This window comes from Cucurbita pepo, chromosome LG04 (genome assembly GCF_002806865.2).
Source record: "Cucurbita pepo subsp. pepo cultivar mu-cu-16 chromosome LG04, ASM280686v2, whole genome shotgun sequence".
Lineage (NCBI taxonomy): Eukaryota > Viridiplantae > Streptophyta > Magnoliopsida > Cucurbitales > Cucurbitaceae > Cucurbita > Cucurbita pepo.
The window spans coordinates 11,884,576-11,902,063 of NC_036641.1; the positions used below are offsets into that span (position 1 = coordinate 11,884,576).

The window sequence follows — 17,488 nt, forward strand, 5'->3', positions numbered from 1 at the left end:
TAATAATGACGATAATGAATGAATAAGATTTTAAGGGTATAGTTTTATCATAGGGATTGATATTTAATAGGGGAGGAGGGGCCCACTCCTCGTCTTATCAGTTCCAGGTGTCGGCTGGGTCCCACCGGGTAAACCAATGTACAATATAACTGACACTGACAAACAGGTGGATTGGATGATTCTCTCTTGTGTTTTTTCGATTTTATTGGAAAATAGGGAATGGGAGGATTTATCTACACCGTTCATTTAGTGGGCCCGCGGTGTTTCTTTTACACATGATTGAGTGTGGTCTACTAATTAATGATTTTTTTTTTTTTAAATTCCTTTTTTTTTTTAATTATATATTACGTAATATTTGTTTAGGGTTTGTGGGTTTGTGTCAGAGGACACAAGAGGAAGGCCTCCATTATTAAAATAATTGATTCCCTCTGCTCTTTTACCAAAATGCCCCCAACTTTTCTCCCTTTCTCGCTATCAATTTCAGTGTCCTTCTACCCTCACTCTTTCCATTTTTATTTCATCCTTAATATATTATTAATTATTATTATTATTCTAAACTAAACTAAACTAACTAATTAATTAAATATTCGTGGTAATTAAATGAACTCCAACACCATTCTCACACACTTGACCGGGATACGTTGCTATCGAGTCCTTAACTTCGATCTACAATAAATAATCTAGCCGTAAAAATTCAGTGATTGAATTATTTTAGTTATGAAATCGAGAAAGTAAAACTATAAATCAGAGGTGTCTCCATCCAACGCATTATACACATGCATATGAGTTTGAAAAAAATGAATGGTCCCGACCCAAATTCAAAATTATTTAAGCCATTAACCCCTTGGACTCAACAAACTTGCCGGCATGGTTTTGGCAAAACATGGTGTCATCTCAAACTCTATTTCTATATATCATTTAAATAAGACATCTATTTTTAGGCTTGCTTTTTTGGTAAAGAAAACAAAACATTTTCATTAGTAAAAAAAAAAATATCTTTTTTATTTTCTTTTTACGTGATTTATTAGATATAGAAATTTCTGTAACACTAATTTTAAAATTTTAAGAAGATCAATAAAATAAACTAAATTATGTCTGATTTGAATTACAAAATTGATGAGATGAGTTGTGATTCCACTTTAGAACTTCCATAATTAAATGATTAGAATTTGAACAGTAACAGAAGGCAATAATCAGGGAAAAGGGGATTTAGTAAGCAAATGATTGATGGGTATTATCCAAAATGAGTTAATATGGGTCTGGTTTCGGGAGTAGGAGACATTGATGCAGAAGGGCATGTGTGCTTGGGTTTGTTCTTAGTTGAAAGATCTAAAAATTGAAACATTTCAAGTTGAAGAATCAGTCACTATGAACGACTGTTGTTCTCAATGGATTACAAAATGTGCGTATTTTCCACATAGAAGAATTACGTATAATCTTAATGTAGACAAAGGATATGATGTGAGCGTGGATGTTAAGAAGAGAGTGATGATTATGAGTTGATGTCGATGATTTGGAAAGAAGTGTGGAAAATACGGAATCAGCATCAGCGATTATTCGCCCCAAATCTCACGGTGGACGGGCCGATCGAGTCGCTACTCAGAGCCCACTCGCGAGTTGCCACGATTTGGATTCTCCCGTCTCTATCAATTTCATACTCCTTCCTTCACTTCGGATTTGTCAAGAAGTCACTGCCTTCATGGGAAGGACTGCATTTTTCTTGAGTCATTCTACGACTGTGGCTTTCATCTGGTTCACCTCTGCCGCCCTCTTCTTCATTCTTTTCCAGATGGCTCTCCACAACTCTACTTCCGCTTCTTCTTCAGGTATTCATTCCTTTCCTTCCTCTCGTCCTTTGTTTTCTCTGTTCTCCGTCCACTTTCAGGAAATTCTAGGGTTTGTATGGGAAAATGAATGAAATCTGGCAATCGCGATTTGGGCATTTAGCTTTCAAGTAATTTTATGTTATGAATCGAGTGAGAATTTGATCGAATCAATTATAAGAACTGTCACGAGCGTTGTAATCAAGCAAATCTTTTATATTGCTGTTTCCTCGTCTTCTGGAATAATTACCATCGTAATGCGTATTTGATTAGGATTTCCTTTTGAATTGGCTTGCATGGTGAAGAAAATTATAGCAATGTATTATGAAATTTAGCGTGCCACTTTGTTGAAACTTCTATCAGATTCTTTGATTTCAAATTCTGAGTTAAGATCAAGATTGTACAACAAGATGGCGATGGATTTGGATGAGAAAGGGGCACTTTTCCTTAAGGACGGCGAAACATCTCAGTCTTTATCACTTTCTGATATCTTCACCGTTAAGGATGGATCAGTCACTCCTATATTGAAGGCAAGCTGTTCCTACAAGACATTCTATTTAAAATTTTATATCTCTTTCCACATTTGCTTCAAGTGATGCCATTTTCATCTATGCAGCCGGCAAATCCTCCTGTTCGTGCTAACGTTTTGTATCTAAGCACAGAGTACTCTGTTCCCATATCGTAAGAATTGTATTGTTTTACATGTTTTAGCATAGCCTCGCAAATTATCCATTCTTGAAATCTTCATGTTCCTCTTCGGTTATGCCTATTAATAAACATTTTTGTTGTTGCAGTGAGGCGGTAAAATCTATATTCAATCCTTATTTTGATAAAGGTATGCTTTATTTGTTCATGTTCATTTATAGGTTGTAGTTTATTTCCTATGTTCAATGTAAAAATGTTTCTACGTAGAAATGATTGCACAACCGGCATTATTTTTAATATGGTATCATTCCTTGACACGGACTCCCCCTGTACTTTGTTTAGCAATTTGGTTCCAGAACTCTAGCTTGTACCATTTTAGCATGTTTCACGCATCGCACCATATTACACCGGTTCCTGCTACTGAAGACGAGGCAAGTTGTCTTCTTTATATGTTATTGTTTATCTTTGAAAACCTTCTTTTGTGTATAACTTTTCTACATATCGTTTGTTTGGCAGATCGAAGCTGAAGCAGCTGCTGTGAAGTCTGCAACAGAGCATATGTGCCGATTGAAAATAGTTCTAGACAGAGTTGTTTTAACTTCAACAGGCGTTCTTCTTGGATGTTGGCAGGTCATTTCCTTTTAACTTATGGAGACATCGCTATAACATTTTTAGATTTTTCAAATGCCTAGATTTTGGTTGCAGTTTTTCTGTCTTTGTTGTTTTTCCTCAACAATACATTCATACAGGGTGAGGAAAAACAAATGACTTGCACAGTTTTTTGTTTACCGTATTTCTTAGATCCGGCTCAATCACATAATCATGTTCTCGCACCTTGAATCTGTAAATATTGATGTTCTTCAAAAAAGCTTGCAGCCTTTTGTTCTTCTGTTTAAGAAGAGGGACAACAAACTGAATTGAGACTGCATGAGAGTTCTCTTCATTGTACCATTTCAGAAAATTTCTCTGATAACATTTCTGTGTGTTACTCTGTCTATGTAACTTTTCACTAAAACTTTAGTGAAGTATCCGGATAAGTAAACATCTCAGTATTCTGATAGGAACTAGAGAAATATACTGAGAATCAAGAAAATGCAGAAAGATAACTTCCCAAGTAATTTGTGGTACTCGAAACCTCTCTCTCTCGACACTAGAGCCTAAACCAACCAAACCCTTGCATACCTTCATCCTTTCCCTAATTTGGTCTAATGCTGAAGATAGCCAGCTGTGGCAATTATTTCTCAGGCCACGAGGACTGGGGAGTCTTAAGAATAGTCCAACCATAAATTTTTGCGATCCTTAACTTTTCTTTTGTGCAGGTAATATCAGGGACAGATCCTGTGACGATACGTGCTAAACTAAGGGCAGCACTTCCACATGCACCAGAGAAACAACTTGTATGACTTTGTGATTTTTAAATTCCAGTTTATGTGAAATAGTGGTAGTAGCAGAATACTAATCTAGAGTAATCTTTCAAATTATCAGTTAAACTAGAAGACATATAATATTGGTATATTCAGCTAATAGATGAAATAATTTGTCCTGTGAGCTATAATTTTTGGCTTTAATGCATATTTATGAGATTGGTGAGGACTTGGACACCTCGTTTTTGTAGTCTCTATAATGACGTAATTGCTAAGAATGTCCATCTTCTTGCTTTGCCAATTTCTGGGCGTTGAGGAGGTTTTGCCACAGATTTGTGGTTAATTTTATTGTTAATACTGTCTTGCTGTTTTTTGCACATATTTTGGCCAACCTCTTGTTAAGTTCTTCTTTAATTGAAAATATGAAGGCCTGAACTATTTTAGATTAGATGCTTCCTATGCTTAGCTTTGTTTCTTTGATTTAAGATAAGAAGACTGTTTCTTATATATATTTATATGGAAAAAAGAGGAAGAAGAAGAACGGCTTATTGTTCCCTTGAGCATCCAGTTAATACGAAGTTTTATATGTCACACACTTTATGCTGCATTTATTGTTTTCACTTTTCAACCATTGTCATAAAGTATGAATATAGCATAACTAATTGGCAATGCTTTTGCCTTGTACAGTATGATCCCGCTATTCTTCACACATCATTTGCTCGCCTTTTGGGTCACCCGAAACTTCCCGGATCGGTACTGTCTTAGACCAATGTTTATTTCAGATGTTTCTTGCTTTATTTAAGTTGAGATTCAGAAAGACCGCAGTAGTCGTTCCCATATACATGTCGTTTGAGTTTAATGAGAATTTGTGATAATATTTAGCTCTATTGAAACGAATTGAGTGTTGGCGATGGAGACATTTTTCTGTGACTACCTTTTCTTTTTTGTTATTGCAGCTTCATAGTAGTTCTGATGAACTCCAACTCTTTCACGAGCTGGTTGTTCGCTTGAATAAACAACTCCATGGATTTGAGGTAAGTTCTTAAATCTTAATCTCTATCTTTTCTTGTATTTGTTTGTATTTCAAACTTAGCTTACTGAGCTTGGGTTGGGTATAATCTGGATTACATAAGGAGAATCTATACTTTACTAGTACATGAAGTTGAAAATTGTTTTCGGGTACTTTCAACAAGTCCGAGCTGTACCTTTAAAGTCATTCTGTGAGTTGTAATCTGAAAATAGATGGGCATATTGGAATCTGTGCAGAATTCGTTACATAAGCTTCAATGAATATAAGGAATTGAAATTTGCAGGCAATGGTGTCGGAGCTGTGGTATGTGGAGGAATATGATGTTTTAGCTCTGGCTTTGAATGGAAGAATGAAGATTCACAAGTTCCAACTTGGCTGCTCCAGCTCTTGAGATGAACAATCTCAATACCACCCTTGAACTTATCACGCAAGAGTTTTCTTATAAACAACCCGCAGTTGATACTCACTGCCGCACGGCCACCCGCTCGGAATGATGCAGACTTTCTCTTAGACGTGAAACTTGAAAGGGTTATAACGTTACAAGGAGCTTTCTTGTAAATGAATAAGAGGCTTATCTGAATAGATAAAGATGTGTACTATGTTATAAAAGTTAGATTCCTCTCTCTTGAACTAAAGAAAATAACAGGAAGATGAGGTCATGGGCGTTAGTAATGCGGCTGTGTGGCCTACACGCTCGTCGACCTCAGTAGTCAATGGGGCAATCCTCGTGCAGCCACACGCTGGGTTTCATTTGTTAAATGGCAAATTTTATTCAATTACCAAAATTAAAAGAAGAAAAAAAAAAACAATCAAATTTCAACTATGGATAATGACAATAAATTGTTGTATTGATGATGTGGCAATGAATCATTGGAGGAAGTCTAGTCATGAGCCAAGCAAGCAAAATGAGGGGCGTTGAAACTGAAATGGAGAGGAAAGGACGAAGTGGGGAGCGTGTCCACCATGCTTCCGGCAAGTCGCCGGCCACGTGCTCTCTATACGCTGAGCCTCCCCTGCCACACGCCCAGATGAGTGTGCACCAGCCCTAATTTTTCACCCCTTTCTTCTATTTCTCTCTTTCTTCACCTCACCACTTTCTTCTCTTCTAATCTCTCCCTGCGCAGGTATGGCCTCTTATTCATGTTCTTGTTCGTTTTGTTACTTGGGTCTGTTTTTTTTCTACAACTTTTGTGGGCAATTCGCCTCTATGCTGTTGTACGGTTTCCCTTCATGACCAATGATGTGATCTTAGTTGTTTGATTGATATGAAATGGGATTATTTGATCAGGTGTTGAGTTTTAGATTGTCTCTTCGGAAAAATTTGGAACTTTGAGATAGATTCATGGGGTTTATTATAATTGCAGAAGACTGGCTTTTCTCTCGGTTTCACTCGCTGTAGAAGATCATGGTTTCCGAGGTTTCTTCACAACCGGTTATTGAAACTGATGTTGCAGTTGTGGCTTCTGTATCTAGGTATCTCTTCATGATTCTTAATTGTAAAACTTACGTTGTTGAATGTTCTGAATGTCTGAAATGCATAAACTAAACAATTACTGCATCGATGGTAGAATGTGGAATGCATTTGTTGATATGCTAAGGATGATGTATTTGGGTAATTTGTGGTGGGTTTGTTTAGCTGTATTAAGATTGAAGTTTAAGCTGGTTCTTTATGCAGGCAATGTCCTGGTAAAAAAAATCCGGCGAAAGTTCCTAAGAAAATTCACAAGGCAGAGAGGGAGAAGTTGAAGCGAGGGCATTTAAACGACCTCTTCCTTCACCTCGCAAATGTGCTTGGTAATATGCTCCCAATTTCCATTTGGTAGAATATTAAGATATTCTCAGCTGTTCTCATACTTGGAATGGTCATCTGCAGAGCTAACAGAACCGAACAATGGGAAGGCGTCCATTTTGTGTGAAGCAAATCGACTGGTAAAGGACTTATTTGGTCAGATTGAGTGCCTCAGAAAGGAGCATGCATCGTTGTTGACAGAATCTAGAGATGTAAGGCTCTTAAATACACCATTACTCTTTCTTAGAATTGAGAGGAAAAGGTCTCTAAATAGATGACAAATTGCACGAATTATCACACAGGTTGACATTGAGAAGAATGAGCTGCGAGAAGAGACTTCTGCTTTAGCATCTCAGATTGAGAAGCTGCAAAGTGAGTTACAATCAAGGGCCGTGCATTCTAAACCCGACTTAAATACCATCCCACCACAAGCACATTTCTCAGGGGAATGCCTTGGATTGCCTGTTATGGAACCCACAATGCAGCAAACACACGCCGTTATTATCGTACCTGTGCGGCCAGATCTCCCATCTTATCCAGCAGCGGATGCAACTCAAGCCCCAACAATGGCTACCTCACATGTAAGCAAACCACATGCCAGATATCCAACACCAGCAGATTCCTGGCCTGCTGGACTTCTCAAATTGTCACAGACAACAGAACAACCAAGTAAAGAGTTTTTAACCATTGGTTGCAAGAGCATTACGGATATTATGGGTTAAAGAGGCCCTGAAAGAACTGAGACCCGATCTTTGTAGTGACCTCTTTTGTAGATGATTTGTAGTATAAATTTGTCTCTAGGATGTTGGATTCGAACAAGTTAATGAATCTGCAACTGGTGTCTGTATCTTCCCCGAAAAACACTGCTTCATTTCCCTATTTTTCAAGCTCATTCAATCTGGATGTATTTTTTTTACCAAACCTGCTAAATTATGAAATCAAAAAGGATATTTGGAAGGTGTGAACAAAAATAGTTGCTCAGATCTTAGGTTATCTTGGGGTATACAAAGCCGACCACCAATGTCACAGTGGTCGGAGCTCAATCACAAGCTTTTTGGGAATCTGAGCCCAAAAGAGGCAATGGTGTGAGTTCGAGAAGGCGGCTTTTCTTCACCTCCCTTGTCATTATGTGCAAACTTTTGTTCGGTGGACCCTTAACCTTCACCATCCCCAAAGGGCCAAACAGAGAACAAACAGTTCAATTTTCTTTTATTGTTCTAAATTAAATAGATTAACATCGCATCAAAATTCCTTCATATTCTCCTGTTATGTATCTCTTTATTCCATCCTCCTTTTTTCTTTCTCTTTTCCCACTGAAAAGTTTATAAGACTACAGTGTGTATAAAGTAAACAGATGGTGAGCATTTATTGGCTGGTTTCTTTCTGAGCAAAGTTCCAGCCTTTCCAGTCACTCTCTTTCTGGGCTACCGACGCAAGAGCATCACGAGAAACAAATAATCAAGAAGCTTCAGACCAGACGGGCAGACGGTGAAAGGGAAAATTTTCGAAATGGGATCTGGAGCGGGCAGTTTCTTCAAGGTCATCCTCAAAAACTTCGATGTTCTTGCCGGGTATGTCGTTTCTCTCCTCTTCCTTTAACTTTACCTCTTTGATTCTGATTATTAGAGAGGAGGGATCAGTTTTTTTGTAAAGGGTCGACCTTGCTAGGCTGACGAGAAAACTTACGAACACAATTTCTCTATGAACACCAATATCGTCTACCCCATCTCCCCCGCAAGCCCAAGATGATGTTGTAAAGTCATTTAGCTTGAGGAATAGACAAATGTTTAGCGAGCAAATTAGGTGGAAGGAATAATCTGAAACCCCAACTGCTTTGCCAGTATCTTCTCATGAATGAGCTCTATAGGCTTCATTTGAGAAAGAAATTAAATGATGGGTTTTGTGCAAAGAGTCCTGTCCCAATTGTATCATACCACAACGCACAATAAGAGGACCCATGTGCTTTGAAGAAAGATTCCAAACACCCCAGTTGTAGACTGAGCCAAGTATTCTGATACTATTCTAGGCCGCGCCATCAGTTTGTTGTGGCAAGAGCTCCTGGTTTGGATGTTGGAGAACTGAGGCCTGGTCATTGTTAGGTACTTAGCCAGTAGCCCAATCAACCATAAGCTTGTTTTATTAGTGGATCTTGAGTATAAATGGTTTGAGAAAGATAAAGAACATCCATCACAGTAATGTAGTTTAAAACCAAGAAAGTAGCATACTGATACAAGAATTTGGAGAGCTATAGTCTGCTCAACTATGAAATGATGACTTTATTAATTGAAATTTCACTAACATGCGCTAAAAGAATAATAGAAGTATGACAGTACAAGGCATTGTTTGGCTTACACATAACACGTGCAATGTACCTGTCAAGACTACAAGACCAGCTAGTTGTCTTGTTTCATATTAGCAATTTAGTCCATCATTTAAAAGTAAAGAAGTCTCTGTTGGTAGAGGCTTTATGTGAGATCCCACGTCCGTTGGAGGGAGGAATGAAGCATTCCTTATAAGGGTATGAAAATCTCTTCCTAACAAACGCGTTTTAAAATCTTGAGGGGAAAGCCCAAAAAAGACAATATCTGCTAACGGTGGGCTCGAGCTATTACGCCTTAATACTCGGGGGGTTTCTTTTTATAGTTCAATGATTAGTTTTCAATTGAAGGTACTTCCAAAATCATAACAAAAGCAGTTACCATGCACAAGACCTCCTGAGAGATCAGACATTATGGATGTGCGCAAACATCCACTTGCTTACAGAGGTGCTATATGTTTGTAACTAAGGATTTCTATATAAGACACAAGATTAACCTTCATCTCCGGAACCAGCATTCAAAGATTGACCTGAAATCTTGGTACTGTTCCTTGTAGAAAACCTTCAAGATCAAGCGACTTCACTGTTTAAATCTCAAGACTAAAAAAAGTGTAATTTGACCAGTCAAGCTTGTCTGTAATTTACAATGATCTTCTATTGAGTAGAGGGGGATGGAGAAACAAGCATGGATATCTTGTATAATGTATGGACTGACTAGATCAAGAAGCCATTGACATTAGTCTATCACTCTAATACCCTTAAAGAAGATCTAGAGAAAACTATACAAAAATACCAAGAGAGTGATGGATGGAAAGGGGAATATGGTTAGGGTAAGGAAAGGAATGTAAGGCAGCAGAAAAAATGATTGGCTAATCATTGAGAAAAGTTCGAGGACGATTGGATTTAGGCGAGAAAGACGAGACTTCCGTACCCCTACCGTGGTTTTCTTTCCCCACACAATTCAAACTATTTTCTGATTGCTATCAAGCGCTCAAGTGCAAAATTTTAACTTCATTCATTGGTTTCATTTGCAGGCCTCTGGTTAGTCTTGTTTATCCTCTGTAAGTCGTTCGCTTCTCGATCTAATTTTCTATCCATTTCATTAATGATACCTTTCGACAGTCAAAATCTCGAAATTGTAGTGTAATATTTGCTATTTGGCAGATATGCGTCGGTTAGAGCCATTGAAACAAAGTCTCATGTGGACGATCAGCAGTGGCTTACTTACTGGATCCTATATTCTATGCTCACCCTGTTCGAGCTTACATTTTCCAAAGTTCTCGAATGGTAAATCTTGAATAGAGTTTTTGTACATTTTCGTTAATCCATGCTTTTTTGGTTCAAGTCTGAAACGCGGGTATTAATTAGAACCGGTTAAAAGCCACTGATGACTTTAAATCTTTACAATAGGATCCCTATATGGCCTTATGCAAGGTTGATTTTTTCATGCTGGTTAGTCATTCCATACTTTAGTGGTGCTGCATATGTGTACGACCACTTCGTCAGGCCGCTATTCATCAACAAACAGACAGTTAACATTTGGTATGTTCCAAAAATGAAGGAGTTCTTCAGCAAGCCCGACGACATCCTAACCGCTGCAGAGAAGTACATCGCCGAAAATGGTACCGAAGACCTCCAAAATGTCATCAACAGGGTATAATACACTCGCACTCAACTCTCTACTGGTTTCTTTAAGCCACAAAATATGATTGTTTTCATTTCGTTTCTGTAGGCCGATAAGGCTCATTCGAGTAACCGTTACATGAGCTACACCGAAGATCACGCCTACGAGCATTGGCACTGATCTATATCAAAGTAGGAGGCTGTCCGTTGATGCTGTGTGGTAAGTTTATTTATATGCTGTTGCGAAATTCTGTGTTGTTCATATGAAACACTGGGCAGCACTCTGTAAGTTCTAAGTAGATGGTTTAGAAGTATGAATTCTTCAGGTTTAGTATCATTTTGTGTTCTTCCTTCCACCCTTCCCATCTCTGAGGACCTAATTGAGTATGCATCACTCTGTTTCTTAATCAAATAATAATTAGTTAAGAAAAAAGAAGTAAAAAATTGTGTTGTCATGATCCAAGGAGAAACATTCAATGAATGTTTCCATCTTTTGAGTCATTCCAACTATGCTGTATTATACACTTCTGGACACTCAGATTTAAAGAACTAATCAAACCTTAATTATGATTACTCAACCTTTTAATTTCTATATTCGCAACTTGCTGATATTAGAATTGCAACTTTCCTGTTTGAAGGATCATAAACAATTCCAAAATACCCTATTGGTGTTCATCATAAATTAATCATGGATTTCATTTTGTTAATGAGGTAAGCAAATTAAAACCAAATCTTCTTCATTAACATAAACAAATACCTCATCAGAATACACCAAATGTTGACGGTAAACAGAAACTTGCTTGCTTCTTATTCCTTTATCGTTTTCAGTAGCTATACAATTGAATCGAGTACCGAGTACTTGTGTTCTTGATATTAGAAGGGTCATTTTGATTTCTTGTTATTATTAAAGAAGTTAGTTGAAGAGGAGAATTATAAGGGTGTAGAACCCTTTCCTTAAGAGGCGGTGGGCTTGAGCTGTTATAAATGATATCAAAGTTAAACATTGAGGGGTGTATCAAGGAAGAATATGGTAGGTGGGATGTTACAAAACGAAAAGGGCAAAAGGGCAAGTTGAAGTTGCCTAGAAAAGTGGGTTTTTTTGTTCTTAATCTGAAATAAAATTGGAGGTAATTTGGGAAGGTAAAAGAATAGTTTGATGGGTTCGATGCATGGAAGGCAGAAGAAAAGATGCTGTTTGTTTTGATTTTGTTCAAGTGTCTCCACGTGCAACTGTGTTTGTTGAGCTCACATTCCAAAGCAAAGCAAAGCAAAGAAAAAACATATAATATAATGAATGAAGAAGACAAATGTTAAGCATATGCAATAAGGATGAGTATAGAATAGAATAAGGATGAACTTTGGAGGCCTAAGTTGTTGGTTTTTAGATGGGAAGGCAATCCCATATTCATTCATTAATTCCCCCTGACACGCTCTTCGCTGTCCTTTCCCATCCATTTCATGTGCCCCNCCCCCCCCCCCTTCTTTTTAATATCTCCCCTTCTTTTATCTAAATTACATCTTCCATCATTGTTCAACTCGTAACTTGAAGAACCGTCATACAAACAAGGGAGCGATTAGAGATTTCTTCCCGTTAGCTAACCAGAACCAAAGATGGAAAAATCACACGCCCTCTCCCCGATCTTGCTCCAATTATTAGATTCATTAAAATATTTTACTATTTTTATATGGGTGAGAAAACGGCCGCTCGATAAGAACTGCTAGAAATGGAAATAGGGACGAAAAATGCTTCTGTTCAAGGGCTTTATAAGCCTCGAGAGAGGAGTCCTACGTTGGCTAATTAAGTAAGAATACTATCTCGATTGGTACGAGATATTTAGAAAAAACCAAAAGTAAAAGCTTTAATATCATATCATTGGAGAAGGTCGTGATTTAATTTAATTAATTAATTAATGATGATTTTGAAAATTTAAAGGTAATTAATATGAGAGGAGTGGAGAAGTCAGATCCACGTGGTGATGAAAATTGATGTTGATTGGTGTCTAGGTTTTTCCAAATGATTCAGAAACACAAAAACAACAGCTTTTTATTTATTTATTATTTATTTTATTATTATTAATTTAGTTTGTGTGTTCATTGAAAAAAAATCCAAACTTTCTACGTCGTCTCTGTATCAGGGTTTTGTTTATTGCCATCTCAAAGATTCTCAATTATTATCCATCAACTTGCACTTAATTTTTCCCATTTATTTTATTTTATTTTATTTTTATTCCCTTTAAATTTCTTCTTTTAATTTCCCCCATTTCTATAAATTTGTTGAATTATGTGATGTTATCAAATTTATTATATGTGTAATTAATTGTCACTTTATGTTAATCCTTTTTAATTATTAACCTAATCTTTTTTCCTAACCTAAGACCAAATGATTATATTCTTAAAATAATTTTTTCGCTTAATTATGTACGACCTTATTTAATTAATCATACGATGAGTNAAAAAAAAAAAAAAAAAAAAAAAAAAAAAAAAAAAAAAAAAACAGAACCCCATCACATTATTTTTGTTCATGCAAGGCTGTTATTCGTTTCATTATTTTAGTAATTATATGTCAATTCTTACTAATTCACACGAGATTCCACGTGCTCCATGCTACTCGGGTAAGAGCGTAAGCTAGTGATGTTTTTGGCTACTGGACTTTCGCCATTTAGGGTGCAGCACAACGTTGTATTGCTCTCCCACAATCCCGTTTTCACAATTTAGGCTGCTCCCATTTTGCTTTCAGCATAAGTTTGAAAGGTTGACGTATTCGGGAATCTCCGGATCTACACTTATTTTCAACTCTTCAAAGCATTTCGTCAGTTACTACGTCGTTTCTCGTCTCTGGGTGTGGATGTAAAAATTGAATCTTTACATCATAAAGAGTATTAGTTTATAGGGTTGACTGGTCAAGAAATTAATAATGAAATGATGAGAGAGGAGAGAGAGGGAAGGCAGTAATATAAAAAGAGGTGAAGGAAGTGGTTGTTCCCATGCAAACTGGTTTTCATACTCTTCAAAACCACACTACTTGTTTGTGCCAAAACACACACTTGCTTATCATTCACCTACCTTCCTTCTACCTTAATTTCAACGAACATGTCCACTAGAAGATCCAGATCTAGGCAATCAGGCAGCTCGAGGATCACCGACGACCAAATTAACGACCTCGTTTCCAAGTTGCAGCAGCTTCTTCCCGAGATTCGCCACAGACAATCCGATAAGGTGGCTTCTTCTTTCCTCCTATGTACTTGTTCTTGTTTTTGTTCTTGTTCTGATGTTGTGTTTAAATGTATAGAGTTCAGCAGCACACGTGTTGCAAGAGACGTGTAACTACATAAGAAGCCTACACCGAGAGGTGGACGATCTAAGCGAGAGACTAGCGGAATTGTTGGCGACGTCGGATACGGCTCAAGCTGCCATTATTAGGAGTTTATTGATGCAATAGGGAAGATGATGATGATGATGAGATGAGATGATAAAAGACAAGACAAAAAGTACCAAGTTTTGAGGTTTTTGCTATGTCTGGTTTTGGTTACTCCACCGTTACGACGTAGTTTTGTGTTTTACAATGAATCTCTCACTTTGTAAAAGCTCTTCTTATTATTATTACATTATTCATCAATAAAACTCCATTCTCAATCTCACGATTTGGAACGAACAATCAATGTAGCGGAATGAGAAAATGAGAGCTTCTTTAAGAATTTGCTTCCTAGTCACGCTCAGATCTCAATGTGTTGTGTTGAGAAAGTGTCTGATTTCCAACATTTTCTACCGTCACAACAATTAATGTCATTAACACTTTCTGGCTTTGTAAAGAAAGAAAGGGTTGTAGGTGATGACACGGTTCTGCAAAGAGCACATACTAGCTACAGAGCTTGGATACGGTTTCTCGATCGAAGATCCACAAATCACAATATCTCCCGAGAAAATAAGTGTTTTTTTTAAGAGCTTGCTTCCTAGTCATGCTCCGATCTCAACAGGGTAGGTTGAGCAAGTGTCTGATTTCCAACATTTTCTACCATCACAACAATTAATGCCATTTACACTTGCTTTGTGAAGAAAGAACGGGGTTGTAGGCAATGACACGGTTCTGCAAAGTGCATAGACTAGCCACGGAGTTTGGATACCGTTTCCGAAATATCTCCCCATAGTCTTTTATCTCTATAATATTTCTCTGGTAAATTTAGGTAAATTAAATTAGTATAATATAAATCTACCGCAGACATTTTTATAATCATTATATTTTAATAACTAATTGTAAAATTATTATAATGGTTTATTGGAAAGCCAAGAAAAATAAAAAAAATGGAAGGATAAATGGGACCGAACCAAATCAATTTAGATATTTTCTTTATTAAATAAAATAGTTTAATGGATGGAATTCTTTAATGATTTTTTAAAATCATGATCATTTTTAATTGATTTTAATTCGAGTAGTATGTAATTTAATGATTATTAAGCATGCTAATTTAGGAAAATTTATTAACCGCCATAAGCCCAGCCCATCTCATCACCCTACCAGCCCAAACTAAAGCCCACACATTTATTTGGGCTGTCAGCCCACATTTATTTGGGCTTTCAGCCCAATTTCATCAAAAGGGGAAAGGGTAGTTTAGTCAAACGATAAATATCACTCCCCAAAATTCCTAATTTTGACCCCTCCGTAGCTCTCTCCGATACTGATTCAAGCTTTTCCTTCACAATTCCTACTTCCTGAAATTTCACGGCGTTCAAAGCTCGACAGGGAGGCATTTTAATGCCGGCTTCCGCCAATTAATCAAACCCCTCTGGTATTATTGATCGTGAAGTTCTTTTGATTCAGATGCAGAAATTATAACTTTTTACATTCAATTCTGTTCTATTTCATGCCCAATTCCTCAGATGATCAGCTTCTGGGTATGTCTTGCTTAGCTGATTTCTTTTTTTTTGACAGAATTGTAAAGTGGGTTTGGAGTGAGAATGGTGTTGGTGTTGGCTTTGGGGGATTTGCATATACCACATAGAGCCCCTGACCTGCCGGAGAAGTTCAAGTCTATGCTTGTTCCTGGCAAGATTCAGCACATAATCTGCACCGGCAACCTTTGTATCAAAGTATGTTCAAATCTTCTTATTCAATTTTCATCTTTCCATGGAAATCCTCAATCCTCAATCCTCAATCTGTCCTATCCTAGTCTTGATTTTCCCTTACATCATTAATCTTACTGATGATTTTAATTCCTTTTGGGTCTGATTTCATCATGATCTTTTCCTTAGAAAGTGTCCTGGATAGTTTCATGTGCATTATTTTTTCTTCTTTTGATACAGTATTCATTTGTTTTTTATTTGCTGCTGACTATATCATATTTAAGCTTATTCCAAGGATCCATCATCCGAGTAAGTAAAGAGGTCATGCTGGTAACATTCTTTTGTTCCGTTAAATTGCATAAGATGTGGAGAAACTTCCCAGGGACAATGCAGTATTCTGTTGTGATGATTGTAACATCACCAATTGGGTAGTAGTTCAGTGGATTTTCCCCCATATATTGAAATGCTTAGATAATCAACATATAAGTTCATCCCATTCTTAACTTGAACCAAATTTTGTCCATTATGTGTACTGGACCTTTGGGTTATTTTAGTTTAAACCAAACTTTTACAACTTGTAATGATGATCTTTGTTCAACATTCCTTGTGGCTTAACTCTAAATGTGAAGCTTTATGACTGAAGATCTTAGATTTAAGGAAAAGGAAAACTGTGGATTCGAAATCCTTTTCTGGGAAACTTGTTTGCATTAAATATCTCATGATTTAATAGAAAACATCAAGTTCATGTTGTTGGAATGAGCATTAACTTCTATTTGGATCTCTCTGTTCATCATATATGGGTTGGAACTTTTGGGGCTTTGATCAATATGTTTATCACCAACTTGCATGTAATTTGTTTAATTGATCGTACAAGAAATGGAGCTGTGTTGTTGAATTGGTTTATATCTCCTTGGGAGAAAAATTGATGTGATGGTTAAAGTTTATTATTGACATTTCCAGGAAGTTCACGACTACTTGAAAACTATTTGTCCTGATTTGCACATTACACGGGGCGAATATGATGAAGAAATGCGTTATCCAGAGACAAAAACTCTGACTATTGGACAATTTAAATTGGGACTGTGCCATGGGCATCAGGTACTGTCTACCATTATAAACTTCAAGAGCCTGAATATTGGAGCTTTTGATTCATTGTCTCTTGTAACCATGAACAGCAAGTTATATTTCTTCAATATTTGCTACCAGAAGTCACCACAAGAAAATAAGTGGTGTTATCATGTAGAAATTTGGCATTTATTTGTTGGTGGCTGGCTTTTGTTTGTAGGTTATTCCATGGGGAGACTTAGACTCGCTTGCCATGATGCAGAGGCAGCTAGACGTAGACATCCTTGTCACTGGTCATACCCATCAATTTACAGCTTACAAACATGAGGGAGGTGTCGTGATTAACCCCGGATCTGCAACAGGTGCGTATAGCAGCATCACCTATGACGTCAACCCGAGCTTTGTCCTCATGGACATCGATGGCCTTCGTGTTGTGGTCTACGTTTACGAACTCATCGATGGAGAGGTTAAGGTAGACAAGATTGATTTCAAGAAGACAACCACAACGGGTCATTGAGCAGAACAAATTGCCTTTACATAAACATCCCAAGTTGTTTTCTTTTATGGAGTTGTGATGCATGTTTCTGGAGAAATGTTAGTAATGGCCCGATGGATGTTCTTGTTTTTTTTTTTTTCTTCTTTTTTGTTTAAAGAAAATGTAAGCGTAAGCGAATCGACCATCAACATTTGAGATGAAAATTAGTATATTACCGTTGTGTTTGTTTCAATGAAAGGTTCCCAACTCAACTCTTGGATCTAAGATGAGAAAAGGAT

The 17,488-nt window shown here is 37.1% G+C and overlaps 5 protein-coding genes across 5 annotated transcripts; all 5 read left to right on the forward strand.

Annotated features, from left to right (window-relative positions):
* The first annotated feature begins 1,258 nt into the window (after positions 1-1,258).
* LOC111792812 lies at positions 1,259-5,488 on the forward strand. Its single transcript, XM_023674401.1, has 10 exons — positions 1,259-1,826; positions 2,187-2,353; positions 2,440-2,504; positions 2,618-2,658; positions 2,811-2,899; positions 2,985-3,098; positions 3,788-3,865; positions 4,520-4,585; positions 4,789-4,866; positions 5,146-5,488. Exons 1-10 carry the CDS (start codon positions 1,700-1,702, stop codon positions 5,251-5,253), a joined length of 933 nt encoding a protein of 310 aa, XP_023530169.1. The 5' UTR covers positions 1,259-1,699; the 3' UTR covers positions 5,254-5,488.
* Positions 5,489-5,817: 329 nt separating this feature from the next.
* LOC111792813 (transcription factor bHLH47-like) lies at positions 5,818-7,616 on the forward strand. Its single transcript, XM_023674402.1, has 5 exons — positions 5,818-5,986; positions 6,227-6,335; positions 6,538-6,656; positions 6,736-6,863; positions 6,954-7,616. The coding sequence occupies exons 2-5, from the start codon at positions 6,268-6,270 to the stop codon at positions 7,371-7,373; spliced, it is 735 nt and encodes a 244-aa protein (XP_023530170.1). The 5' UTR covers positions 5,818-5,986; positions 6,227-6,267; the 3' UTR covers positions 7,374-7,616.
* A 272-nt stretch (positions 7,617-7,888) lies between these two features.
* On the forward strand, positions 7,889-11,014 carry LOC111792814 (HVA22-like protein a). The gene is made up of 5 exons (XM_023674403.1): positions 7,889-8,222; positions 10,003-10,029; positions 10,133-10,255; positions 10,379-10,622; positions 10,701-11,014. Exons 1-5 carry the CDS (start codon positions 8,161-8,163, stop codon positions 10,770-10,772), a joined length of 528 nt encoding a protein of 175 aa, XP_023530171.1. The 5' UTR covers positions 7,889-8,160; the 3' UTR covers positions 10,773-11,014.
* A 2,566-nt stretch (positions 11,015-13,580) lies between these two features.
* Positions 13,581-14,124, forward strand: LOC111794038 (transcription factor ILI6-like). The gene is made up of 2 exons (XM_023676150.1): positions 13,581-13,807; positions 13,881-14,124. Exons 1-2 carry the CDS (start codon positions 13,682-13,684, stop codon positions 14,028-14,030), a joined length of 276 nt encoding a protein of 91 aa, XP_023531918.1. The 5' UTR covers positions 13,581-13,681; the 3' UTR covers positions 14,031-14,124.
* A 1,113-nt stretch (positions 14,125-15,237) lies between these two features.
* Positions 15,238-17,442, forward strand: LOC111792140 (vacuolar protein sorting-associated protein 29). Its single transcript, XM_023673471.1, has 4 exons — positions 15,238-15,375; positions 15,519-15,676; positions 16,610-16,747; positions 16,935-17,442. The coding sequence occupies exons 2-4, from the start codon at positions 15,545-15,547 to the stop codon at positions 17,229-17,231; spliced, it is 567 nt and encodes a 188-aa protein (XP_023529239.1). The 5' UTR covers positions 15,238-15,375; positions 15,519-15,544; the 3' UTR covers positions 17,232-17,442.
* Positions 17,443-17,488: the final 46 nt, after the last annotated feature.